A 27,820-nucleotide genomic window follows, 5' to 3' on the forward strand; every position below is an offset into this window, starting at 1 on the left:
CAAGGGGGCATTCCCAGGGCAAAAGGGCTATGGAAGCTGTCTAAAGGCAGCTCCACCCCTGGGAATGCCCCCATGCATGTGTGCACTGGTGGCAGGGGCCGGTGGCGCCCAGTCACCACCATGTTTGCCCCCACACCAGCATAGATGCCAGTTTTTTTCTGTGGTAAGGAGGCATCTACGCCAGTGCGGGGTAACGCTGGCTCCAAAGGAATTTTGTCTCCCCACTTCAGGAACGGGCTGCCCATTTTAGATATGTCTTTAGATCTGTCAGCAGGACATTCATTGCTGGGTCTCTTTTCATCAGGTGATTGGCTCAGAAAGGAGAATAAATTACATACATGTAATTTTATCTTGTATGTTTTAAGCTGTCATCTGCCTTGGTAGCCCTTGTCAGGGCAGAAAGGCAGGATACAAATTTTGTAAATAAAATAAATGAAGAAATAAATAAAATTATGGATTTTACGGGTGACAGCAATAGCCAAAAAACTAGTCCTGCAGTGTTGGAAATCCAATTCCAAAACACATATAGCACTTTGGAAAGAAGGGATGTTGGACTTAGCAATAAAACAATATATAGCATTTTCCAAAAGAGATGTGTAGAAGAAGAAACATGAGGACATTTGGCTGGATGTTTTGCATCTATATGGCTTGGGATGATTAATGTATTTTTATACCCTTCCCCCCGCTCCTTTTTTAAATAGGTGGAGTGGAATACTTGTTGTAAATTTATATCATTGCCTTTTTTTAAAAAAACCATCACCATGCAGACGGTCGCAATGTTTTTTAGAATAAGTAGGTTTGGCTCTGAAAGTGTATTTTTTAAAGTAAATAAAATGCATGTGTCAGGAACTGATCAGTGTTCCATGCCACTGATACTGGAAACAATCTACTCCACACTACTCCCGCCACCCCTACTCCCCCCTCCAAGAATCGAAGAGCTTTGCTTATTTCTGTGGGTCCTTTCAAGCTTTATGTGCCTGTCTTCTGGTTCATTGATTTTATGTTGCTGTTGCTGGACTCGCTAAGCCTGATGGGCTTTCTTTGCAGCTCTCTATTTTAAAAACACAATCAAAACCACAAGTGTACAAACCCATACACCTTGCTACCCATTAAGGAATAAAATGAGTTTTATGCCTACCTGTGTCATTTCTCTTATAGAAGTAATACTATCCAGTGCTTTCATGACTCGGTCATAATTCTTCTTCTGCAATGAAACAAATGAAAAGATCCCCCCGCCAATATTATAATTTGTAACGGTGTACCCATTCAGTCCAGAAGTCCTTACACAATGTCTTTGTTATGTGCGTACAAGACTCATAATAATGTTCTACTACAACATCTTTCGCATCTGCAAACTCATGTATCTCCTTATCCATGGGGCTGGCATGGATGAGCAAGGTACAGCTGGAGCTGAAATGGGTGGTAATACTAATGGACTGGATCCTATGGTAATTTCCGCTGACAGGGGGATTCCTGTAACTGAAATGGGACTTTCTCACCTCCCTGGGGGACAGAGGACTTTTAAAGAACAGAATGGGGGGAGGGAGGTCTGAAGTGGTAGGGGAAATTGGAGAAAACTGCTTTATTCTTCCATTAGCAGAAATTTATTGCAGGACCCAACCCATCAGGTGTAGGGAATTTGAAGACTCTTGCTTGGGAGAGAGCCTCCCAAATGCTTTTTCTTTCTAGGAACTGTACGTGGTTATATTGTTGTTTTCTCCTTCTTTAGGAAGCTATAAATGTCATTGTGACAATCACTATTACACCAAGCCTGACCTTTGTCTCAAACCTATTTGTATGCTAGCAACCCACATACGTTACACTAAAGAAAGGCAAAAGCTTCCGTGTTGAACAGATGTGTAGTGCAATCCTAAGAGAGTAATACTGTTCTAAGTCCATTGACAAAAAATGGGAATTGAAAGGCACAATTCTGCTTTGGGTGGCACTGTCGGAAACAAAAAGTGAAGACTGAGTGAAGCTGCTCTATGTACATTCCCATCTCTTGGTGAACATTTCTTTAGCTATAAAATAGCGACAACTTACATGACTAGATCTGTAATAGCAACAGGTTTTGGGAGGGGTGGCAGGACAAACCATTTACATATATAAGGATTCCAGTTCTGTTTATTGCATAATTGATTTAAAATGTTTACCAGGTCTGACCAAGACTTTGGTTGAAAATCTTGAATACCTGTTGCTGCCTCTCAGAATATTCGAGAGATGAATGATCTGACTTTGCATAATGGTGCTATTTATACCCTTAACAGATATTAAGGGCCAGGCTTTGATTTTGTGTGACTATGCAGCATTTTAGGTTGTCTTAAACCGTTTACTGCCCTGACCTGGATGGCCCAGGATAGCCTGATGTCATCAGATCTCAGAAGCTAAGCAGGGTCGGCCCTGGTTAGTACTTGGGATAGGAGATGACCAATGAATACCAGAGTCTCTATGCAGAGGAAGGCAATGGCAAACACCCCTGTTAGTCTCTTGCCTTGAAACCCTTCCGAGTTGCCATAATTCGGCTGCAACTTGATGGCACTTTACATGCATACAAACTGGGTCATAGTTCATGCATTTTGAATTGGGGTTATAAAAGCTCTAGTCCACAGTATTTGCACGATGAATCAGAACTGATGGCCTGTAAGGTGCATTATTATGTTCACTACAAACAAAACAAAACCTACAAGCAGACCATGGTGAACACACGTACCCTGGGATTAAAGGCCAGCATCTGAGAGTCATTCGGATCAACGACAGAAGGATATGGCTCAAAAATGACAACTTTCCTAGGTGAGTCTAATGCAGAGCGACACATGGAGACCAGCAAGTCTACCACCTAGAATATAAGACACATACATGACTATAAATAATTTTGCAGGAAACAATATCATTGATGTTCATCCATGATTCTTTGCCACTGTGTACCAAATGCCTCTTTTAACCAGGGGGTCTTGTACTGGGAGTCCAGCAGCAGGGCACAGAGCCCTGTGCTGCCACGGAAGCTTGGAGTCCCAGGGACTGGCAGGCTTTAAAGAGATCTGTACCAAAATTAATTAAACATTTGGCTCGCCCAAGAGCCCCATGGCGCAGAGGGGTAAGCTGCAGTACTGCAGTCCAAAGCTCTGCTCACGACCTGAGTTCGATCCCCACGGAAGTCGGTTTCAGGTAGCCGGCTCAAGGTTGACTCAGCCTTCCATCCTTCCATGGTTGGTAAAATGAGTACCCAGCTTGCTGGGGGTAAAGGGAAGATGACTGGGGAAGGCACTGGCAAACCACCCCGTAAACCAACTCTGCCTAGTAAACGTCGGGATGTGACGTCACCCCATGGGTCATGAATGACCCGGTGCTTGCACAGGGGACCTTTACCTTTAATGTTCATGTATTTTCCCTTTTATTGGGTTGCTAGGCTTGTGATGAAATTGTGAAAACTTTATCTGTAAAGGGTTCATCAAAGAGTGTTTGTAAACTTCATTCGAAAATTTAGTTAGCAAAATGACTGACACTGTTAAGGATCTGCTATCAGAAAACTTCAGAAGATGAAGACTTTTTAAAAAAATACCTAATATTTTTCACTTATTTACATGCTAAAAGGGGATATTAACTAATTGTATCATAGAAAGCAGTTTGCCAAGGAATACTGACCAATACTCTGAAATTCAAAACGGCAAACATATTGTTATTTAATGACATGGCTTGAAATTCAAGTATTATTTTCAGAGTCCTTTCATCTTTCTGACAGCAGTCCTTGAATTTAAAATGGTTCACTCCAGGAACTAAAAAAAATGTAAGATGGATTTTCATTAACGTGTCCCTCCGGTTCTGCCTACAGTCCCAGATGGACTCTGATTCATGCCAAGAAAAATGGTAAAAATCTTTATGCTCAGATTGCTAGAGGAATTTTTCCCCCTTAAACATTTTTTTTTGAGAAGAGGAATTAAAGTGAGAAGCATCACACAGTGAAAACAGATCTACCCTGCTTCCCTTTTCTTCCTCTGCTCAGTTGGAATTAATGGATAATCTGGTTGCGAGCAATCCACAGGACAGAATGTGGAATTTGTTGCTACAAAACATGAATTTAAACCCCTGTTTAGCCAAGAAACCGCTGGGCTGTTCTAGACAAATACAGGAAAACAGCTTTCTAAGGAAAGGCTGAGGGAGTTGGGAATGTTTAGTCTGGAGAAGAGGAGGTTTAGGGGGGACATGAGTGCTCTCTAAGTATTTGAAGGGCTGTCGCTTAGAGGAGGGCAGGGAGCTGTTCCTGTTGGCAGCAGAGGACAGGACTCGCAATAATGGGTTTAAATTGCGGGCGGAAAGGTACCGGCTGGATATTAGGAAAAACATTTTGTACAGTAAGAGTTGTTCGACAGTGGAATCATCTACCTAGGGCCAGTCACACACCCTCATCCTCGACCGTGGCAAGTATTTGGATGGGAGACCTCCAAGGAATACCAGTGGCACGACACAGAGGCAATCAGTAGCAAACCACCTCTGAACATCTCTTGCCTTGAAAACCCTACAGGGTTGCCATCAGTCAGCTGTGACTTGATGGCAAAACACACACACACACAATAACTGGGCAGAGAATGCAAACATCACCCACATTTATTTTATATATATATATATATATATATATATATATATATATATATATATATATATATATATATATGTATGTATGTATGTATTACACTTTACCTGAGCCCCTGTTGCGATTTCATCCGCAGCTTCATTCATTACTCCTAGAGTTTGGAAAGCAAACACACACAGCTCCCGCTCACACACAGTAGGCTAGAATGCAGAAAGGGGTGGGGAAGAAAAACAAGACAATCTGGGTGTGATTTGCATGGACAACCCTTACATCCCACCAGCAAAACACATGTCACCATTACATTAAGGCTCCTATTCTGTACAGACTCTTCCATGTGTGTGCAGAGCATCACAGGATGACTGTGATGGGTACCTTCGTCTTTCAGCTTCAGGATGGCCATAGATAAAATTATTTATTGTCCAAACAATTGGGAGAAACCAATTATAACCCCAAGCTCATTCCAAAGTTCATCCCCGTCACGTTCTGAATGACACCGGTGGAAGAAAACAAGGGGCAAACACCTCCCACAATATGCAGCTTTCCTCCTCCCGCGGTGCCTCTCCCCTTTCCCTTTCTCCTAAAAAATATCTGGCAGCAGTAGAAACGAGGCCTTGCATCCTGGAAAACAGAAGTGCTTGTCAAGGCTTCATACCCTCTAGCCCGATCAGACTTGTATGTTTTCCAACAAACTGCACTTTATGAGCCCTTTCTTGAAGCTCGTTGGACTCTGCAGGAGTCAGAAGAACTAGACTAGAAGAACAGTTTCTCTCACGTAATTCTCGCATATTCAGGATTCATGGTTTTCTTCATTCACAACACTTTTATGTATGCGAAGGACTTGGATACCCGTCTGAGTTTCCAGTGCTCAGCCGTGTGTAAAATACTGCTTTATCCTTAGCAGAACATTATGCCAGAAACCATTGAATGTGCTACCACTGCACTGGTTTTTTTTTTTTTTTATGCCTTTCGCTGTCACAAGGGTAGCCAAGAAATCCATCTTACTCTGTTCTAAGAGTCAGATGCTCAGCAGAAATGAAAACAAAACCAAACAAAAATTGCACCAAATGGCATAGGAAATAAATATTCAAAAATTGGAGAATTCTGCTGGAGGAAATTGCCTCACCAGGGCTGCATCAACTACTCTCCTTCTTTCGTTAAAAGCTTCCAGCAGTTTCTTTGTGCAGGATTTATTTTTTAAGCTCACAGTCTGCACGATGGCTGCAGCCCTGAAATATTTTCCTAAAGATTGCTTTAGAAGAGCCATCATCTTTCAAATCCAATACGGCATTACACCTTTGATTTATCTCATCTGCTGTGTTACGTTGAATTAGGCACCAGATGAAGCTTAACACTATCCAATTCACTGTACCATGGCCCACTAGCAAAAAGTGTTTATTACCTCTGTGGTCGCTGTGTTTGTATGCTTCAGGTGACAACCTGTACTAAAGGCCTCAAATTAGTTAATGGCTGTTTTGACCCCTGTGTTTCTGTGGGCCCAGCTCTGAGGCTGTCCCCTTGCAAGCAAAGGAACCTCTGCATGGGGAACAAACTTGGAGGCAGAAATATTATGAGGCTAGGAAGGAGAAGGAGAATTTAGCAGGCTGGATGTAGGCTAGTATTGCACTAACAGAAGAAGAAGAAGAAGACGAAGAAGACGAAGAAGAAGAAGAAGAAGAGTTGGTTTTTATATGCCAACTTTCTCTACCACTTAAGGAAGAACCAAATCACCTTCCCTTCCCCTCCCCACAACAGACACCCTATGAGGTAGGTGGGGCTGATAGAGCTCTAAGAGCTGTGACTACCCCAAGGTCACCTAGGTGGCTTCATGTGGAGGAGTGGAGAAACAAACCCAGTTCACCAGATTAGCATCCTCTGCTCATGTGGAAGAGTGGAGAATCAAACCCGGTTCTCCAGATCAAAGTGCACCGCTTGATCATTTTTACACACCCTTCTTGCCTGAAGTCCACTCCAGCTGGGACCTGACAAGCTCCATCAAGAAGTGGATATTCAATTGGATCTATAATGGTTTGATGGTCCCCGTTAAAGTTGCAAAGTCACATCTTGGTGATAGTTCCAATCTGCCAATCCATGTTGGCAGATGGATATTCAAATTTCATATGTAATACATAGTGCCTTTAACCAACTTTGCTTGATGGCCTGACCCGGATAGCTCAGGCTAGCCCAATCTCACCAGATCGCCAAAGCTAAGCAGGGTTGGCCCTGGTCAATATTTGTATGGGAGACCACCAAGAAATACCAGGGTCGTTACACAGAGGCAGGCAAGGGCAAAACACTTGTGAATGTATTTCGCCCTGAAAATCCTACAGGGTCACCAGAGGTTGGCTTTGACTTGCCAGAGGTGGGGGTGGGGATGAGAAGCAAAGCACCAGCCCCATCAGAGCAACTGATCTGATTTATCCTGACCGTTTCTCAGAGCTTTTATGAACCTTGGTTGAGGCATGCTACAAAGACACTAATAAGGCTATGACATGACTGGCACCCTAAATGACTATTGATCTAAAAATAAAGAGTGTACGGAAGGGAATGCTAGTCTCACCACAGGTGTCATGGGCGGGGGGGGGGGGAGGAAATATTAACAGCTTCAGCTTTCCTCTAACAAACATTTTTTCCCCCAATGATGATCAGCCTTGCAGCCGTTCAGCTTTTTTGCTCCCTACCAATGAGGACATTAGCCTTTGTTCTTGAGAGTTTTTGAAAAAGAGTTAAGATGAGATTTTTTTAAGAAAATGGAAAAACTTCTTTCGGTGTTGAGTATGGATGCTTTTGAGTGAGCAGAAGAAAAAAGACCAATCCTGATGCAAACAATGCCGGTGTGAACAGCTGATGAAAAGGAATTCTGTACAGGTGACATCACGTTGAAAAGGCTCTTAGCCCAAACACCCACTACACTGTATGAGTTGAGACAGCTATTTCTGTTTCTTTTTTGATTGAATGAAGTTGTCATTCTCATGAATTTCAATTTGTGTAGTTTCTGTTGTTGTCATTGGTGATTCTTCCACCTCATTTTACACTATCGACTTGCAATAGATGCAAAAATAAGACTGGAAAAAGCACATGAATGTAGGGACGATTTGGTGAGAGGAAACAGATGGGAAAAGTAAAAATTCATGAGTTTGTTTCTCATAAGGGAGGAATGAAATCAAAATGGGAATATTCAGAGAGCTTTCGAAATGTGGTCACTACTCTTAATGGGGCACACAATTATGGCTGCTGCCAGGGACACAAAATGCAGATGCAGTGTAGTGGTTAGAGTGCTGGACTAGGATCCCGGAGACAGCCAGTGCGGTGTAGTGGTTCGGAGTGGTGGACTCTAATTTGGAGAACTGGGTTTGATTCCCCACTCCTTCACATGATGAAGAGTCGGTTTTTATATGCCGACTATCTCCACCACTTAAGGAAGAATCAAACCGGCTTACAATCACCTTCCCTTCCCCTCCCCACAACAGACACCCTGTGAGGTAGGTGGGGATGAGAGAGTGTGACTGGCCCAAGGTCACCCAGCTGGCTTCATGTGGAGGAGCAGGGAATCAAACCCAGTTCTCCAGATCAAAGTCTACCGCTCCAAACGGCCATTCTTAACTACTTCACCAAGCTGGAGGGGGACTACTTTGGTGAACCGGGTTGGTTTCCCCACTCCTCCACATGAAGCCTGCTGGGTGACCTTGGGCCAGTCACAGTTCTCTCCGAACTCTCTCAGCCCCACCTACCTCACAGGGTGTCTGTTGTGGTGAGAGGAAAGGAAGGAAATAGTAAGCTGGTTTGATTCTCCTTAAAATGTAAGAGAAAATCGGCATATAAAAGCCAACTCTTCTTCTTCATCCATGTTGCCCATATATCCCTACTCTGTCAAAGAAGCTCATTGGGAGCCTGGGGACCAGCCATTCTCTTTCAGTCTAACCAACCCTTTAATTTATTTATAATATTTCTACGCTGCCTTTGCATTCAGGGTGGCAAACAATAAAAAGCAGTAACACAAACTTTAAAAATACACATATAAGAAACAGTTAAAAACAGCACATAAACAGGAATGAGAGTCAGTGAGGGAATGCCAAACAAAAGAGAAAAGCTTAGTAGGACTTCTAATCTTTGTGTGCCATTTTACTGCACATGCCTACACTTGCTCATTAAGTGTCAATCTGATGAAGATTCAATAATAACTTTATGACCTACTATTGTGTACTAGAGATGCCGTGAATGTAGACAGTTGAAACAAAGGTCAGTCACTGGGTCTGTTCATTTTGAACAGACAAGCCAGTCACTGGGTCTGTTCATTTTGATGCTGAGCAACTCTAAGGAGTGCCAAACAGGTTTGCGCTGTGGTTTTTTGCAAAACTGTGCATGTCCTGAAATGCTGCCAATCCAAACAGATTGGCAGCCATGAAAAAAACACCAAATGGCAGGATTAAAAAAACAAAACAAAAACATTTATTTATGACTGGTTGATATGATTTGTGACTGGTTTAGCTGTCAATTTAAACAATGTGCTGCCAAACGGGACGCTGGCAGAGCGAGGAGAGGGAATAAAACTCTATTGGCTGTGTGAGAGGGAGAGGAGGAAGAGATGAGTCAGTGCTTGGCTCTCATGGCCCTTCCTTACATGCCCAGGGTAATGCCCATCACCTCTTTGGGGTCAGGAAGGAATTTTCCTCCAGGGCCGAGTGGCCAGGGATCCGGGAGGGTTTTTGCCTTCCTCTAGGCATAGAGCGGAGGTCCCTGGGTGAGTGTGTGTATAGTGGGGAGGTAGTTGTGAATTTCCTGTGTTGTGCAGGCGTTGAACTAGATGACCCTTGCGGCCCCTTCCAGCTCTAGGTTTCTATGTTGCTAAATGCTGATTGTGCTGTGTTAAAACGCTAGGAAGGAAGAGTTGAAGCAACCTGCTGACAAAAAGGTCAACAAATGTTCCACTGGAAGAAAAAAAAATCAGCTACTTGATCACAGCTGGAAAACAGCCCAAATAGTTTGATCAACCCTGGCATCTGCAAAGGTCTGACAACTTTGTTATGTCCCTCCCCAAAAACCAGAACCTGTCTGAAAAATACAAGCGTATATGACTAAGTTAACAAATGGGATGGCAACGGAGATGTGCTGCTGTGAAGCCAGCCCCTATTTGTTTTTATTTAGGGACAATCCAGACTGTCGACTTTTGACTTGGATGGGCTCCCTATAACAACGCTGAAGAACAAACATGCAACTTGTGCCAGGAACAGGATGCAGGAGCTGCCAACCACGAAGTAGTTTATCTGTTGCAATAAGTAACCATGAAATATCATAGTGGAAAGGTCAGAATTTCTCAGTGAGATTCATTTGTGGTCCTGCCAGAGACAGCCACTTTTCATTGTAGAGGACTTGAATAATGCTAAGCACAACTTAGACGATATGGGGAGTTCTGCATATGTACACCCAGTAGTAGTAGTTGTTGTTTTTTAAAAAAGAAGGCTTGTGGATTTGGATCAGGACCATGGCATGGGGGAAAGTGGTTAAGCATCCTTAACACCATTTTCGCCTAGCTGAAATGACCTCAAGGGAGTGCTACTTAAGAACATAGCATTTTTACAAGATGGAACAAAGGTGAGATTAAGAACGAGCAGAATGGGCTTGATGAGACTCATCTCAAAACATAGAAGAGCCTTAACATACATAAGAACATAAGAAAGGCCCTGCTGGATCAGACCAAGGTCCATCAAGTCCAGCAGTCTGTTCACACAGTGGCCAGCCAGGTGCCTCTAGGAAGCCCACAAACAAGATGACTGCAGCAGCACCATCCTGCCTGTGTTCCACAGCACATAATATAATAGGCATGCTCCTCTGATCCTGGAGAGAATAAGGATGCATCATACTTGCCTCGCTGAGGCAAATATACAGGTCCTACACATTTACCAGTGCCACTATGTTTGTCCATTGAGGTTAATAATCACCATGAAAGGTGCTTTGGGTAGGCATTCTTTGCTTGCCCGTCAAAAGGCTGGCAGTGGCAACATTCTTAGAAGAAGTTGGCACAACTGCCACGTGCAGAATGGGGGGGGGGGAGGGAAGAAAAGTAGGGAGAAGAAGGAATGCCATTATGAGATATTCTAAGTTCAGAACCAGGCTCAAAATAAATTGAGTTAATTTAGTTGAGTTAATAAATTGAGTTAAAAATTTTTTGGCAAATAGCTCAGCCAAGCGTAGAGGGATTCACCACAACTCTTGAAATCAATGGGCTTAAGAGCTAGTATCTACAGAGCTCATAAAAGTAATTGATAGGGATGTGGAATGGTACAGTATAGCCTGATCTCATCACACCTCAGAAGCTAAGTAAAGACGGTACTTGAATGGGGGATCACCAAGGAAGACTCTACAGAGGAAGGCAATGGCAAACCACCTCTGCTTCTCACTTGCCTTGACAGCCCCTTGCTGAGACTGCCATAATTTTTTGTGACTTGATGGCACTTTATACACACAAACACACACACACACAAGTAATAGATACATTTCATGATAGAATCAAGATAGTGCAGGGAGTTATTTGTGATGTTTCAGCCCTTAGGTGTAAAATTAGGGCTGCATAAATTTCAGAAGAAAATTAGCTTGTGTTTCATAGATTACAGCAAAGCTTTTGACTGTGTGGATCACGAAAAGCTATGGCTGGTTTTAAAGGAAATGGGTGTGCCACTACATCTGATCGTTTTGATGTGCAACCGGTACTCTGGACAAGAGGCCACAGTTCAAATAGAATATGGAGAAACGGAATGGTTTCCAATTGGCAAAGGTGTTAGACAAGGATGTATTTTATCTCCCTATCTCTTCAATCTATATGCAGAACATATAATTAGGAAAGGTGGATTAGATTTAGATGAAGGTAGAGTGAAAATTGGAGGAAGGAACATTAACAATTTGAGATATGCCGATGATACTACATTACTGGCAGAAAATAGCGAAGACTTGAAACGACTACTGCTGAAAGTTAAAAGAGAAAGTGCGAAAGCAGGACTACAGCTGAACATCAAGAAGACAAAAGTAATGACTAGAGGAGAACTACACAACTTTAAGGTTGACAATGAGGAAATTGAAATTGTTGAAGACTTTCTATTCCTTGGCTCCATCATCAACCAAAAGGGAGACTGCAGCCAAGAAATCAGAAGGAGATTGAGACTGGGAAGGGCAGCCATGAAGGAGCTAGAAAAGATTCTGAAGTGTAAGGATGAGTCACTGGCCACCAAGAGCAAGTTAATTCATGCCATCATATTCCCTATTACTATGTATGGGTGTGAAAGCTGGAGATTGAAGAAAGCAGTTAGGAAGAACATAGACTACTTTGAAATGTGGTGTTGGAGGAGAGGGTTACGGATACCGTGGACTGCCCAAAAAACAAATCAGTGGGTTATAGATCAAATCAAGCTTGAACTGACCCTAGAAGCTAAAATGACTAAACTGAAGCTATTGTATTTTGGTCACGTCATGAGACGACAAGAGTCACTGGAAAAGACAGTCATGCTAGGAAAAGTTGAGGGCAGCAGGAAAAGAGGAAGACCCAACAAGAGATGGATGGACTCAATAAAGGAAGCCACAGCCCTCAATTTGCAAGATCTGAGCAAGGCTGTCAAAGACAGGACATTTTGGAGGACACTGATTCATAGGGTCGCCATGAGTCGGAAGCGACTTGACACCACTTAACTCTCACACACAAATTCTGCTCTCACAGAAGTTGATAGAATTGGGTATTGAGCAGAAATTCCAGTAGAAACAGGATTAAGCAGCCCATCCCTCTCCTGCATGTCATGGTTGAATCATGACAGCAGAAATATCAAACAGGCAGGATATTTTGTGGCCTTTAGCGGAAAGTGGCCCTGACCTGGATGGTGCAGGCTAGCCTGATCTTTAGATCTCAGAAGCAAAGCTGGGCTGACCCTGGCTAGTTTTTGGATGGGAGACCACTAAGGAATACCTGGGTCATGACATGGAAGCAGCCAATGGCAAACCACCTCCCAGCACCTCTTGCCTTTAAAAACCTATGGAGTCACCATAAGTCAGTTGTGACTTGACAGCAAAACAAACAAACAAAAAACAACAACAACTGGAAAGTGAGGATGGGTGGACAAAAAGCCAGCACAGTTAGCGTGTTGGACTAGGGTCTGGGAGACCCATAATTGGGATCCTGGGACTTATGGGGGACCTCTGTGGGAATAACTGCCCAGCAGTAAGGTATTTTCAAACAGCTTGTCCAGAGAAATCTTCTCCTTAATTTAATTCATGCCACAATTTCAACTGAACTGTCCTTTAAAGAGCAATTTGCACATCCCGTCTCTCTCTCTCTCTCTCTCTCTCTTTGCTTTGTCAAGTGCAAATCTGCTATGCATTTTTTACAGTGGGAGGAGGTTCGGGGAGATACGGGAAATCAACTCCCCCACTAGCAGTTTGCTCAGGTCAAGCTGCGGATTGTCTCTTCTTCAATTCTTAATCTTCTTCATTGTTATTCTGGGATTCCTTTGAAGCCCTTGATCTGAAGGGAGAAGGCAGCGGCAGCGAGCAAGCTTCGGCTATGTGCAAAGAAACAGAATGTGAAATCTTGCTTCCCTGAGGCTCCCCTCAAAGAGCCATGCCCAAAGGGCACAAATGAAATGAGAATATCCCATAAGTCTCATTTGAGCCGAGAGGGGCGCTGGGGTTGCAGGTGGTGAGAAATTCATCCTGGATACCAAACTCAACGCACACCGTTGTTACCGTAGGTGTGTCAGCTGTTCTGGCTGTCTCTTCCTGTCACAAAAGCTTTGAATTCAGGGACACCATTGGTCAGAATGCAGAAGGTAGCCCAGGTGAACTGACGGCTGAGCCTCTGCCTGGTGAGGTCCAGAGATATTCCTGGCCAGCCCCGCTGACTGGTGACCAAGATGTGGAGTTTGCTCACTGCTGACCCAGTTCAAAGGACACACATTCTATCTGAACACAGGCCTCTAAGAGTCTGTCTTGCATAAACTTGGATATACTCCTCACTTTCTGCCTGGCAGTGATGGCAAACATGTGTATGGTCCCTTGCTTATTTCCTCTCTCTGTTTCTCTCTCCCTGGCCCCCAAATATTGATTAGCTTTTCTTCCTGCTCTCTGCCTAGTGGTTTTCATCATCCCTAAGAGGGAAAAATTCAAATCCTACCTGCTTGTGTTGTTTTTTACAGCAAGGGTGGACGACAACCCTAGAGGGTCTCAAACAAACACATTTTGTCTGACAGGAGCGCTTTATAACAACCGCTATAAGCCTGGCTCCCAGACCACGTCTCGGGGGGGGGGGGGAAGGCAACACCACAGGCACCTGAAAAGCACTGGCTGCATTGCTAACTGAACAATGCAAGGGAGCCCCATAGACAGTCCCACTGGCATAGCTTATTATTTATGTCTCTGAAATCTGGAAGGGGTGACCCTCCCTGCCTTATCTGTCTCACATTGAAGAAGAAGAAGAGTTGGTTTTTATACCCCAATTTTCTCTACCTTTTAAGGAGTCTCAAACTGGCTTACAGTTGCCTTCCCTTCCTCTCCCCACAGCAGGCACCTTGTGAGGTAGGTGGAGCTGGGAGAGTTCTGAGAGAACTGTGACTGGCCCAAAGTCACCCAGCAGGCTTCATGTGGAGGAGTGGGGAACCCGGTTCTCCAGATTAGAGTCCGCCGCTTTTACCCAATAAAACCATGCTGGCTCTCCATATCCTCTTTGCTGCCACAGAAATGGCCCCAATCCTACTCATCAATTTTGCCTCCCTAACACCAAGGGCTGTGTGCAAGACCCCTTTCTCCAAGTGAGTACAAAAATTACTCTGGGAGATCATTGTATTGTGGCAACTGCTGTCCACATAATGCAGCTACCAGATCATGTCGGGCTTTATTAAAGATGGTGGGTTGCATCCAGACAGACGGCAGAAGAGCTTCCAGAGTAAATCTTTCCCATCTCCCCTTTCCTCCTGCAGCTCTTCATATCCTGCAAAAAGCTGTTTCTGTGGGATCCTCATACATAGCAAGGGATGGAGTGTGGGAGTCTGTAGCACTAGGAGGAGATTCAGAGAAACTGTGGACTCCCACTTGCGTAAGGGGAAGTGCCTTGCAATCGAGAAGGGGTTACTTTGGATCCAACTCATACTCTTTAATCATAGGGAGCCAGCGAGGTATAGTGGTTAAGAGTGCTGATTTGGAGTGGTGGACTCTGATCTGGAGAAACTAGTTTGATTCCCCACTCCTCCACATGAAACCTGCTAGGTGACCTTGGGCTAGTCACAGTTATCTCTGAGCTCTCTCAGCCCCACCTATCTCACAGGGTGTCTGTTGTGGGGAAGGGAAGGTGATTGTAAGCCAGTTTGATTCTGCCTTAAGTGGTAGAGAAAGTTAGCATATAAAAACCAACTCCTCCTCCTCCTCCTCCTCCTCTTCTTCTTCTTCTTCCATCATAGGGGTCACCTATTTGCTCTTAGGGGAGAGGCCGTAGCTCAGTAATAGAACATCTGCTTGGCATGCAGGTCCCAGGTTCAACCCCTGGCATCTCCAGTCAAAATGACCGGTGGATGGAAAAGACCTCGACCTGAGACTCTAGAGCGTCACTTCCTGTCAGGATAGACAATACTGACCTTGATGGACCGATGGTCTGATTCCATATAAGGAAACTTCATGTTTGTTCATGTGTACAGGCACAATAACAAAACTTTTGTGGCACCTCAAACATTATCGTATTGATTGGTGGTGTAAGCAGTCATAAACCAGATGCCTATTCACGCATCTGACGAAATGGGGCTCATGAATGCTTATGCCCCAATAAATGCATTAGTCTTCTGTGTGCTATAAGACCCTTGGCTGTTTTTGTACTAATTCCTTTCCTTGGAGTTTTCTTACACATGCTGACTTAAAGGATACACACACCAAAAGCACTTAATGCAAAGGACACCAACTTACCCGCAGCATTGGCCCATTCTGAAACACATGTGGTTCATCACAAACCACACAGTATTCATTCAGCACAGGGATCCGCTGCTCAGCAAACTCAATTGTCTGAGAACAACAAAGAACAGGATAATACAATCTGCTTAAAATAATTAACAAACAGCTCCACCTTCGCCAGATTTCTGAAACGGATTAAGCAGTCTATCCTACCTGCACAAGAAAGCCATGGTCCCTTACTGGAATGGATTTTGCACCATAATTTGGCTGTTTAAGGGGAAAAAACAGAGTAGAAATAACATCAGGATGAGTGGTGTAATCAGAAGCATTGTTGGAGGATTCTTCAGTGGAAATGTGTTTAGCTTTTTCTGTAAAACCCAAAGATTGTCAAGTTGTTTGCATCTGGAAAACAATTCAGTTGGAACTGAGAGCATTCAAGAGAAAACCATCTATTGTTTCACTGGTTCTAATGTATACTTGTGTGTAACAGAAAGTTGTGCAGCTCTTCCTTTATAGCAGAAAAATCTGTATTCTAAAAAAGAAAAGTCAATATAATTCAGTCTTTGCCGCCTTCATTGATAAAAAAAGACACATAGCAACATCCAGAAATTAACTCAATGGTGCATACTGCTGCATCATCTTGTAAGAGTTTACAGAATGGTGCAGGAATCAGAAGGCACCAGATTAAGTCCCTGGCATCTCCAGTCAACAGCTGTCAGGGTAACATGCTGCAAAAGAGCTCTACCTCCCCTGGAAAGCATCTGCCAATCAAAGAAGACAATACTGCAGAAACTGAACCAATGTCTTATCTAAGTACAAGATAGCACTTGACATACCTATCTCCTTAACCTTTGCAAAACCCCCCCCCCAAAATTGCACTGATTTAAAAATTACTGCTATAAAAGCATCAGCTAGATAGCCCCAGACTAGCCCGATCTCATCAGATCTCAGAAGCTAAGCAGGGTTGGCTCTGGTCAGTATTTGGATGGAAGACAGCCAAGTATGTCCAGGGTTGCTACGCAGAGGCAGGTGATGGCAAGCCACCTCTGAATGTCTCTGGCATTGAAAACTCTATGGGGTTGGCTGTGACTTGATATCCCTTCCCCCAAAAAGCACAGCTTCTTGTTTATGCCCATAGCAAAGATAAGGTCAGTATTCGTGGGGCTGAAAAGTATGCACAGCTAGCTGTTTGAAATGAACTTTCAAAGGGTATAAAAGGAGACTGGGAGGCTTAGTTTAGGGGAGTTGAAAAGCTTTTCCAAGTTTGGGTAGAGAAGCTCAGAGATTGCACAGCTCTTTTACAAAACAGGAAGAAAAGGGGGAAGAAACCCAACTTAAAAAAACCCAAAAGCTGGGTACCCAAGGTTGGGTGGAAAAGATAAAATAATAATAGAGAAATATAGTTTATTTTAAGGTGGTATATCAGGATTAAAAACATTTAAAATGATAAAAACAGTGTACACTGGGCTGTATTGGTCTCCCATATATACACCTTCTGTATGGAAGGCCAATACAGCCCAGTGTAGAACAACTGGCTGGCACTCCAACTAGAGGGTTTTATAATTTGAAATTTATTTAACACTCTACACGAATGCCTGGGCTGGTATATAGTTGTCTGCATATGTTGAGATATTTGTAAATACTTGTGTATGTATTATATGGGTTTTATTTGACCACTGATGAAGGCCTGATGGACGAAACATGTCTGGTTTAGGTCAATCAACCTTATAAGATGCCATTGTGCCATGTTTTATCATTTTAAATGTTTTTAATCCATATATGGCGTGGTAAAATAAAATATATTTCTCTATTATTATTTTATCTTTTTCACCCAACCTTGGGTACTCAGCTCTTTAACATCCACAGGTTCTCTCTTTTTTGGGGGGGGGGGTCCCTGAACTTTCTCACCTCTGGGTTCCATACCAAAGTTTTACCAATCTTTGGGGATTTTTGCATAGCTTTGCCTATTTTCTCATTAGTGCTCAGAGACACTTTCAATTGCTTTGTCATTTTCTTAGTTCTTTGTGGAAAGTTTTCTTCCTTACAAAAGGTTTGCATTTTGATATGAAACTCACAAAAATTCAGCTCAAATCTTGTTCCGATTCCGTTTTTGTCAAACTAGATATTACGAGAAGACATACTAAATATTTCAGAGTCACAACCTGATTAACCATCTTAGACCAACTGTGCATAAACCACCATGAATGGCACTGGATAGCATTCCTTCTATTCAAATTTCGTGTACAGATAACAAATCTCTAAGCTCATACTAAGGATTGTGAAACCCTAATGTGAATCTTGAAACTTACTCTTTTAATAGGGTTTACTGGATTTTGTACCAAGCCCAGTATTTATACCATCATTCAACACAACCTTGTCTAAAAGCAATTTCTCTAATATATCCTTGACATTTCAGTACATGAGAACCACCATGACGTAGTAAATAAATTTTTGGACAGGAGCAGGAAGAACTGGATTTATATCCTTGTTCAGTCTCAGCCAAACTGCTGTTGGCAAATTTACCCAACCCCAGGAGTCAGCAAGGACTCCGCAAATGGAAGATTTTAAATTTCCAGTTCTTGGCAGTCTCAATATGAAGCCATGGCAGAATTTCTTCCATGTTCATTTCTTTGCTCCTAGTTTGAAAAAGAGGGCTGTGCCATTCCTCTTACCAAAGATTTTCCATTATTCTTTGTGCCATTTTTTAGATACCAGTCCCATAGCTCCTTACATATACCCAGAATACTCTGTGTAAGAGACTATGTAATGACTGGTGTACAGAAAGCCTGGCTGTATTTTCAATTAAATTTTGATTAAATGCCAGTATACTTTCGAAATGAAGTAAACGATACCATCTTCTAGACACTGACAGCCTATACAGTATTCATGTATTTCCTACAAAAATCTCTAATTCATTGACTGGCATAAAGAACAGTAGTGAATGACCATCTTCTACTCCTAAATCACAAAAATACATTCCTAAATTCACAACCTTGAGATTATGCCTCAGAATGTCATGCAATGTGGTCATTAAGGTTAACACCAATTTTTTTAAAAAAAACACATCAGGCATGCTTTCACCATTCCATCAACAGCTCAATTCCACTACAGGAGTAGGCTTACTCTGGAGGCTCAATGTGCAAGCCCTGTGTATGAATGAAGGCAGATTTTCCTGATTTTACCAAAGTCCATCAGCATTTCGGTGAATGTATTTTTTGCTTTAGTATTTCAGAAAAAAATACTGGGGAAATAAGAAAAAGAAAAAAAAGCTCACAGGATAAAACTGGTTACGCACAGCGGATTGGGATGGTGAAGATGAAGATGGTGTTAAGATACCAATAAGCCCTGAGGTAAGAGAGAGCCTCCTGCCCTCTGCTATGGTGGGTTCTTTGAAAAGCTCCGTTTTAGATGACTTGGGGGCGCTGGAGTAAGACTTGCTGAGTAATTTGTGGTTCTTCAGCCCGTCCAATTCATCCATCCTAAGGTTACTAGAATAAGACCTGCTTAAAAGTTTGTGGGGCTTCAAAGTACTGTTGTGCTCACACCGAGTATCCCCAGAACCTGGTCTACTCAGCAATTTGTGGGGCTTTAAGGTGATGCACTCGTCCTGCTTGATGGCCGCTGAGCAAGAATGGTTCAACAGTTTGTGCGATTTGATGGTCATTGTGTGTTCAGCTCTGGGGTCGCTACTCAACGAGCGACCAAAGGTCCTGTGAGACTTTGTGACACACGTGTCCTCAGCTTTAACTGTGCTAGAACAAGTCCTTCTCAGCAACTTGTGGGTTTTTGAAATGCCGTCTTGTTCAGGTTTCAGTTTCGATTTGTTTTTCCCGTAGCCTGGTGGAGGATAACTCGGCGACCTGAAAAATGAAAAGAAAGAACAGTTCATTAGAATGTAAGTTGTCAACACCGTCCTGTGAGGCCTGCCAACAGAACACAGCTTCTGTACAAAGTCCAGTGGTTACCCAATCCCCATGACTCAGAAATCAACCTTCTCTTTTTGTTCCATGACTGGCTTGTCCTTTGTTTTTAATTTATTTGCATATCATATAAAGAACTTAGCATTAAGAAAAAATTAGACAATTTCATAGTGGATAGATGTATCAATGGATATTAGCCATAACTAGATCCAATGAAATCTCTGTGTCCAAAGGCAGTACTCCCTTTCATAACCAGACACCAGAAGCATGCAATCATGAACGTGTGCATTCTCCCCTTTAAAACCATCTAATCTAGTGATCGTCATTACACTCTGCGGCAGTTGAGTTCCACAAGTTAATCATGCCCTGTATAAAGAAGTAAAGATTTTTTTTTTTAATGAAGGAGTCCGTAAGACAATAAATAAGTGGCTTTACATATCTCTATACATCATAAAAGAAACTGAGTTATGTGCAAATTCTACCTTGGAGATTTAATCACTTAGGACTTCATAATTATTTCAGTTCTTGCTTGTGTGAAATCTTCTGAATGGATGGTCAGACAGTTTGTACCCTATCTAATCGAGGGTTTTTACTCACTGCAACTGAAAAATCACCTTAAGACTGTTGCGTTCCGCAATACCCACCATCTCTACAATGTTGTTAACAGACCTCTACAAGGCACCAGGAAAGTTGTGCAGCATGTGAAACGGATGATATGGTAAGGTGGGTACCCAAGGAACTTTCTGCACATAAAAACCATGGCAGATCAATAGCATAATTCTTTTATGCTACACCAGTGTGACGTAGTGGTTAGAGTTTCAGACTAATATCTGGGAGACTCAGATTTGAATCTCCGCTTTGCCATGGAAACTTGCTGACTAACCTTGGGACAGTATCACACTCTCAGGCTGATATACCTCACAGAGTTCTTGTGAGGATAAAACAGAGGAGAAGAGACCAATGTAAGCTGCCTTGGGATCCCATTGGGGAGAAAGGCAGAGTACAAATAAAATAAATAAATAAGCACTTGCCTGATCTGTCACATAAGCCAGATAAAACACTGAAGTATTATATATATATTAAAAAAGCTCAGTGACAACTTCCAGTACCACATGCTAGACCAACTAAACTGTCTTAATGACAGAACTCAAACATCTAGACTTACACACAGGTACGTTCAGGCACGCCCTTACCTGGATGCCCCAGGCTAGCCTGATCTCATCAGATCTCAGATGCTAAGCAGGGTCAGCCCTGGTTAGTATTTGGATGGGAGACCACCAAGGAAGTCCAGGGTTGCTATACAGAGGAAGGCACTGGCAAACCACCTCTGTTAGTCTCTTGCCTTGAAAACCCCATAAGGGGTCGCCATAAGCCGGCTGCGAGTTGATGGCACTTTACACACACACACAAGTTCAGGCACTAACTTGTATGATACATGGAAATGAGCACAACAGTGCTCCAAATTTGGTGTTCAAAAATAAAACCAACTTTAGTGCAGACTGGGAAGTGGCATTGGTAAGCTTAACCCATTTCCTGTTCTCTCTTCATTTACCGTAAATCGCTCTCTCTCCTCTCCCCCCACCCTGCCCATGTATGTTTGTTAGGATATAAGGCCAAAGATGTTCAAACCCTTAGACCTGAACTCGGAAACATAGGTTCTACGACATGTACAATAATGTGTACTGAAACTCAGGTTTCAGAACCTTCTCCAGGTGCAGAAGGAAACAGGAGTGTGCAACATCAGCTCCTGCAATTGGCTGGTAGTATAAAGCCTCTGGACTGTCCAGGCCTGCTATAAATCTTCTGACTCTGCTCATGCAACAGTGAGAGGAATGTATTCTACCTGCTGCCCTTCAGACTCCAGATCTCCCTCTTCCTCCTGTTCAGACTGCTAACCTCTGGGTCCCTTAGCTCGAGGCCTGGACTGGATACAACTGCCCACTAATATGTCGAGAGACTTGTTTTTCTCTCTGCAGCAAGTCAAGAGTCTTTATTCAATCTTCTGGGGGTAATATCATCTTGCCTCTTTCAATATCCTCTTACCTGCGCAGTGTAGAAAAGATGTGCAGAGGAGATTTCACCTTTTTTTCAGAGATTTTTTTGTTGTGCGTACTGGTTGATTTTTCTTTGCCATTTTTCCATTGCCGCGTCACAAATGTTTGCATGATCCTGCGAATGAAAACACGGAGACACTTTTTATTATCTTCCCAGTTCTCTCTTATATGTACAAACACACAGTGGCACCTCCACCTGAACACAGGACACTGTCTTATACTGCCAGACCACTGGCTTATCAAGGGTAGTATTGTATATTCTCAAAAATAAGAAACAAAGCAGAATCGAATATTTTATTTATTTGTTTGTTCATTTATTATTGTTCTCATATCCTGTCCTCCCCAGCAAAGCCAGGCTCAGGACAGCTCACATTTTTAGATTTTCCTGGTAATCCAGGTATCTTGGATTACATGTGAATCAAATTTTAGGGAACTAGCTCACATGAACACATGAAGCTACCTTATATTGAATCAGACCCTTGGTCCATCAGAGTCAATATTGTCTACTCAGACCGGCAGCAGCTCTCCAGGGTATCAGGTGGAGGTCTTTCACGTCACCTACTTGCTTAGTCCCTTTAACTGGAGATGTCGGGGATTGAACCTGGGACCTTCTGCATGTGAAGCAAATGCTCTACCACTGAGTCATGGCCCCTCATCAGAAAGTACTTAAAAATTCTGACACCTTTGCAAATGAGTCAATGAGGCCTGAGCATTCATACATTGTATCATATACACACTCATCTTTTTCATAGCGAAATAGAATTAAACTTTAATACTGGCATTATTTCATTTAGAGGAATGGAAGCACAGTAACTCATGAAAAACACAACAGCCGCCTCTTTTCTGAGTGGATATTTTTAACTCCTTGAACATTTAATTATATCATTAATTTATTGCTTGTGGCACCCTAGATGTTATCTTGCCACAAGCTAGAGTAGCCAAACTGACTTACAGTGCAATCCTAAGCAGCGTTACTCCAGTCTAAACCCATTGAAATCACAACAGGGAACTCCCAGTCTGATGAAACCCTAGTACTTATTTATAGCTTCGCTTTCTATGTAAGTATATAAAATAAGGGTTGAGCCAAACAATTCATGCATTAATCAGAAAGCATAACAAAGAAAAGTATGCATACAGACCATAGAAGCTGAATTAAAAAAACAGACATACAATTCGTATACACAATACAGTCTATCTACAAACCAAATGTAAAAAACAGAGAAACAAACCAATGACAAAAATATTTTTTTAAATTTTTTATTTTTTCACAAATAAACATGAAAAGAACACTACATATATTTACATAGACAAAAAAAAAGATAACAAGACTACATAGACCAAAGAAAGAAGCCATGCATGAACTTCATTTGCTAACCCAATCAGGGCATCACTACATTCCATTAAATTCTCTGCTCATTGAAACACAAAATATTGGTTTACCTAATTAAATTACTTATGTTACAATCAAAGGTTTTCCCGAAATAAAGTAACAAATTTCCCCACACCTTACTAAATTCTTCCTTCACCTTACAACCTTGAATTACTCTGATATTAGAAGTAATTTTTTCCAAAATCATAAACATTTTTATTTTCTGTTTATTTATAAACATTTTATAAGCAAAATGAATTGGGGAACAATAATTTATCTCTAATTTTATTTTACTTCATGAACTTACTTCTTCAGCTGATGCCCCAGTCCGAATCTTTCCTTAGTAGAGATCTGAAATACATCAACGGTGGGCACTGCAGAATAGAAGATATTGTTGAAAAACACAGACAAGTTTGTATATTATAGAGCTGACTGCAACATTTTGCTAAAGCAGGGATGCAGGAGTTCTCCAGCTTGTTTTCAAATTAGGGACCAGCAAAAGGCCCATGGTTGCGATGGCCAAGGAATATAGAGAGAGGCAAACTAATTCAGCAAGAACTCTGTGAGGAGGATAAGCTTGAAAACCAAAGGGACGAACCGAATGCTAGGCAAGATGGGGAGTCCATTAACAATTCATTCCAACTGTTAATTACCCACACAGATTTGATAATTGAATTTCTGCAGTATTAACATCCACCCATTGATTTTTGTTATATCTCCCTCTACTAAATTAAAGGGCCTTTCAGAGTCCAATTCTTTCTTTCCAATAATGTAATTAGGCACCGGAATCAAGCCCCGTAATTGTTTAGCGGAAGACGTTCATCACTGACATGGCACCCGGCACTCGCAACAGGGGCCTCATACAGGAAAAACAGAAATGTGACTTACCTGGGCCATTTAAATACTGTGTGAGTGAACAGTGCAACCTCACGATGATAGGCTCTGTGCGGATTACGTCCCATGCCACTGCAATCTCTTCCTGATTCAAGAAAACAACAGAAACCATAAGTCATAGAATCATAGAATTGGAAGAGGTCACCAGGGTCATCTAGTCCAACCCCCTGCACAATGCAGGAAATTCACAACTACCTTCCCCCCTCCACACCCCCAGTGACCCCTACTGCATGCCCAGAAGATGGCCAAGATGACCTCCCTCTCATCATTTGCCTTAGGTCCTAGAATCAGCCTTGCTGACAGATGGCCATCTGGCCTCTGCTTAAAAACCGCCAGGGAAGGAGAGCTTACCACCTCCCGAGGAAATCTGTTCCATTGAGGAACCGCTCTAACTGTTAGAAAATTCTAACTGTTAGAAAAGTCATCACCATCACATTCATACCCTACCATGTTCACTAGCAGGGATGGCAAGGCAATGAATGGGCTCGCTTAAGTTGCTGTCTAGACTTATTTATTGATACATGAGTTCTACGGGCATCAAGTTAATATAAGTTGATGGAGACTGGTGATAAAGCATGAACTGGACTCCATGAGAAATTGAATGCTCAAATGAAGAGAGTGCTACTATTCCCTTGCAACAGTGTTCTAGAAATCTCCACGCTAGGCTGCATTAGAAGAAGAGGCCGACTTTCTCTAACACTTAAGGAAGAATCAAATCAGCTTACATTACAATCACCTTCCCTTCCCCTCCCCACAACAGACACCCTATGAGGTAGGTGGGGCTGAGTGTGTGTGTCTAGCCCAAGGTCACCCAGCTGGCTTCATGTGTAGGAGTGGGGAAACAAATCCAGTTCACCACACAATCCTGGAAAGCATTTACAAATTATATGAGATTAAGAGATGCTAGCATTTGTTCCACATTTAAGATACGATGGTACTCATACATTGCTTTCCAAAAACATGTGTAAAGAGTACAGTGGGGAACTTCTTGCCAGGTCCATAAGACTTAAAAAGAAATCAAAACCGTCTTTATTTTGGGTGGCTATTGCTGATTATTAATTGTTTGGTTTGGTTGTACAGCTGTTTTTTATCTTGTTAGTACTGCTTGCATTTTTATGAAATTTTAATTGTATTGTTATGTTTTCATTTACAATGTTTATTTAGATTTTAATTGTAAGCTGCTTTGAAAGCTTTGCCTGGAAAGCAGTCAAAAGTCTGACAACAAATATATACAAAAATAAAATAAGTTCATGGTCATGATTATAGGTTTTATAACATGATATCAGCTGTGAAAAGCACATTTAGATTATTGTGAGATGAACTGGGACATTCAAAGGCCCCTGGATTCCTGAATAAAATATTAACAAAAGGGGCTGAAGTATCACATCTACTTTTAAGGAATGGCATCAGCGGAATTTTCCAACCAAAATCAGCAAATGCTTTGGACCAGGGGTGTCAAATTCAATTGTTACGAGGGCCGGATATGACATAATGTCATTTGGTCAGGCTGGGCCATGCCTCGCCTTCCCAGATTGAGAGTGGGGTGGTGATGGCTGCCTCAGCTGGCCGGATGAGAGCTCTCAAGGGGCCAAATCCGCCCCCCAGGCCTTATGTTTGACACCCCTACTTTAGACAAAGGCAGTTCGGCACAGGAGAATTAGGAACCCTGGCAACATTATTATTCGTAAGGAAAGGAAGGGCGTGATCCTCCACAAATGGGACTAGGTCCAGAGAATGGTGGGAGGAAGGAAAATTGCCACTAGTGCTGTTCCATAAATAGTGCTATAATAGGTATGTTGTATAGCCATTCCTCTTGTACTAGAAATGGCAAGCTTTTGTGCTAGCAGAATATATTCATACCTAATTTCACTTCATTCATGCAAAGAAGAAGAAGAGTTGGTTTTTATATGCCGACTTTCTCTACCACTTAAGGAAGAAACCGGCTTACAATCACCTTCCCCTCCCCACAACAGGCACCCTGTGAGGTAGGTTGGGCTGAGAGAGTTCAGAGAGAACTGTGATTAGCCCAAGGTTTCATGTGGAGGAGTGGGGAATTGAACCCGGTTCTCCAGATTAGAGTCCGCTCTTAACCACCACACACTGAGGTGTAAAAAATACCTGCTGTGAGTAGATTTCTGCATGGCAAAGACACCTTTGGACCCAACCCATACTATGAAACAGTCCCACTTAGAGGACTTGACAATATACTTTATGGGAAGAAGTCTGTCTGATTCCCTGTTTCTTTCAGACATCAAATGGTTCCACCAAGTCTTGCAAATGTGACAATACAAAATGAGCGCAGAAGATTATTACGCTAGCAATGCAATCCTAAACAGAGTTACACCCTTCCAAATCCACTGAAGTAGGGAATGAGTCTGCTTAGGATCGCACTGTTTCGGTCCATTCCTCCACTGCCGGCTTTAATTCAAAATGATACTGCTTTGCCTCTTGTTATTTCAAGCCATCTTAAGGAAAAATGGGAATGTACCAAACTACACAAATAATGCCAAATGGCTGCACAGAACCTTGGAATCCATCTTAGGGCTGTCTCCACTGAAAAATGAATCAGAACCAGCCATGCAACAGAAACTTCTGAAGATCAAGGAAAGACAGAAGGGATGTGCCTGTAGGTAGCTGACTACGCATCTTGATGAAGGACGGAGTGAACCATGTATTCATCTTTATTACATTACTGTATGATGAGATTACTTACATCAAGAAAGCTAACATCAATATGCAGATCAATATCCACATCATCAATGGCTCCATATTCCCTGCAAAGAAAGAATATCATGTTACAGCTATTTTTGATGCTCTCGAATGTCCAAAAGAGCAAGAATCTTATTAACAGCTTGCAGAATATTAAGCAAAAGCAATTCAAGCCCATATTCAGCTGCTTTCAGCACAGAGACTAGGTTGGATCCAACCAGCAGTTTCACTCAGTCTTCTCCAGTTCTTCTCCTTTGTCCCACATGGCTTTTGCCCAAGCTGGTTCTACGATTCCCAACATAGCCTTTTTGGATGGTCAAAAGGTTCCCCTTCTACCTTTTTATCAGCAGAAAAACTGGTTGGATCCAACCCATTGAATTCTTGTGACAGGGAAAGGAGCCTTCTATGGTAGGCTTCCCAATTCCCCAAAATGGGAATCCATTCCCAAAAATGGCTTCCCAAGCCTTCAGCATAAAGAACCATCAAGCAGAAGGAATTACACTCTGGAGTCCACCTCCAGTAGTAGTTTTTTTTTTTTTTTTTTTTTTTTTTGCAATAGACAATCTTTGGAATATGTGTGGCATTCTCTGGCCATCAGCTATCATGTGGCAATGGAGTTCCATATCAAGCTGCAAAAATGGAATAAATAAATGTGCACAACGGACGGAATTTTTATTGTATGTATTATACTGTTTTTATTGCATTGCTTTCTAAAGGTGTAATCCAGGCCATTATTTTGTTTACATTGTTGGTAATACAATTTATTTATTTTTAATGTGTTTATTTACCTTATTTATAGTCTGCCTTTCTCTCTGGGACTCAAGGCAGATTGCACAGAGTGAGTCAATACTATGAGCAAGATGGGACATTCAAGAAACAATGAAATAGGATTTGGGTTGGGGAATCAACCAGAAGCGTAAAAAACATAACTGAAGCAAAGCTTAAGTGTTAACACGACACATTAAGAGCACATTCCTGAGGGGTGGGGAGCAAAGCTCCATAGGAGCTGGTGTGACCCCCCGATGGCCTAAGTGCCTGTTTAACGGGCACTTACGCTATCCTGGGTGGCACACATGCCGGTGCCTGGGTGCCATGGGGTGGCAAAGACCTCCACTGCCACAGCTGCTGCACCGGGACCTAAATCCAGGAAGTGGCAGGCCACACCAGCATTGCGGGGGGGGGGGGTTCCTGGGGGGTTCCTAGCCCCTTTTGCCCCAGGAACGCCCCCTTCAGTGGTGCAGCCTCATTGTTTGCTATGGGACATTTCCCCCCTTTTTTAATTTTTTACTTTAAAAAAAGGCTTTTCTCTCTCTCCATGCAGGGTGGATCTGTGGCAGCTGGGATCGACGCAGCCACGTCTCCTCCTCAGAGGCTTCCC

The 27,820-nt window shown here is 42.5% G+C and overlaps 1 protein-coding gene across 3 annotated transcripts in view; it reads right to left on the reverse strand.

Moving 5' to 3' along the window:
• PARP8 (poly(ADP-ribose) polymerase family member 8) overlaps positions 1-27,820 on the reverse strand; it is a 168,193-nt gene that overhangs the window by 18,663 nt on the left and 121,710 nt on the right. For 2 of the 3 annotated variants that reach the window (XM_056848448.1, XM_056848450.1), the window contains 10 exons: positions 26,447-26,507; positions 23,728-23,818; positions 23,147-23,213; positions 21,460-21,585; positions 18,771-19,356; positions 15,710-15,763; positions 15,512-15,607; positions 4,696-4,788; positions 2,711-2,836; positions 1,139-1,204 (listed from right to left, as the gene is read on the reverse strand). In XM_056848448.1, the coding sequence (XP_056704426.1) occupies positions 1,139-1,204; positions 2,711-2,836; positions 4,696-4,788; positions 15,512-15,607; positions 15,710-15,763; positions 18,771-19,356; positions 21,460-21,585; positions 23,147-23,213; positions 23,728-23,818; positions 26,447-26,507 (1,366 nt within the window). The remainder of the gene's footprint in view (positions 1-1,138; positions 1,205-2,710; positions 2,837-4,695; positions 4,789-15,511; positions 15,608-15,709; positions 15,764-18,770; positions 19,357-21,459; positions 21,586-23,146; positions 23,214-23,727; positions 23,819-26,446; positions 26,508-27,820) is intronic. The other variant, XM_056848449.1, reaches the window with a different exon arrangement.

The sequence above is a fragment of the Euleptes europaea genome, chromosome 4 (genome assembly GCF_029931775.1).
Source record: "Euleptes europaea isolate rEulEur1 chromosome 4, rEulEur1.hap1, whole genome shotgun sequence".
Taxonomy (NCBI): Eukaryota; Metazoa; Chordata; class Lepidosauria; order Squamata; family Sphaerodactylidae; genus Euleptes; species Euleptes europaea.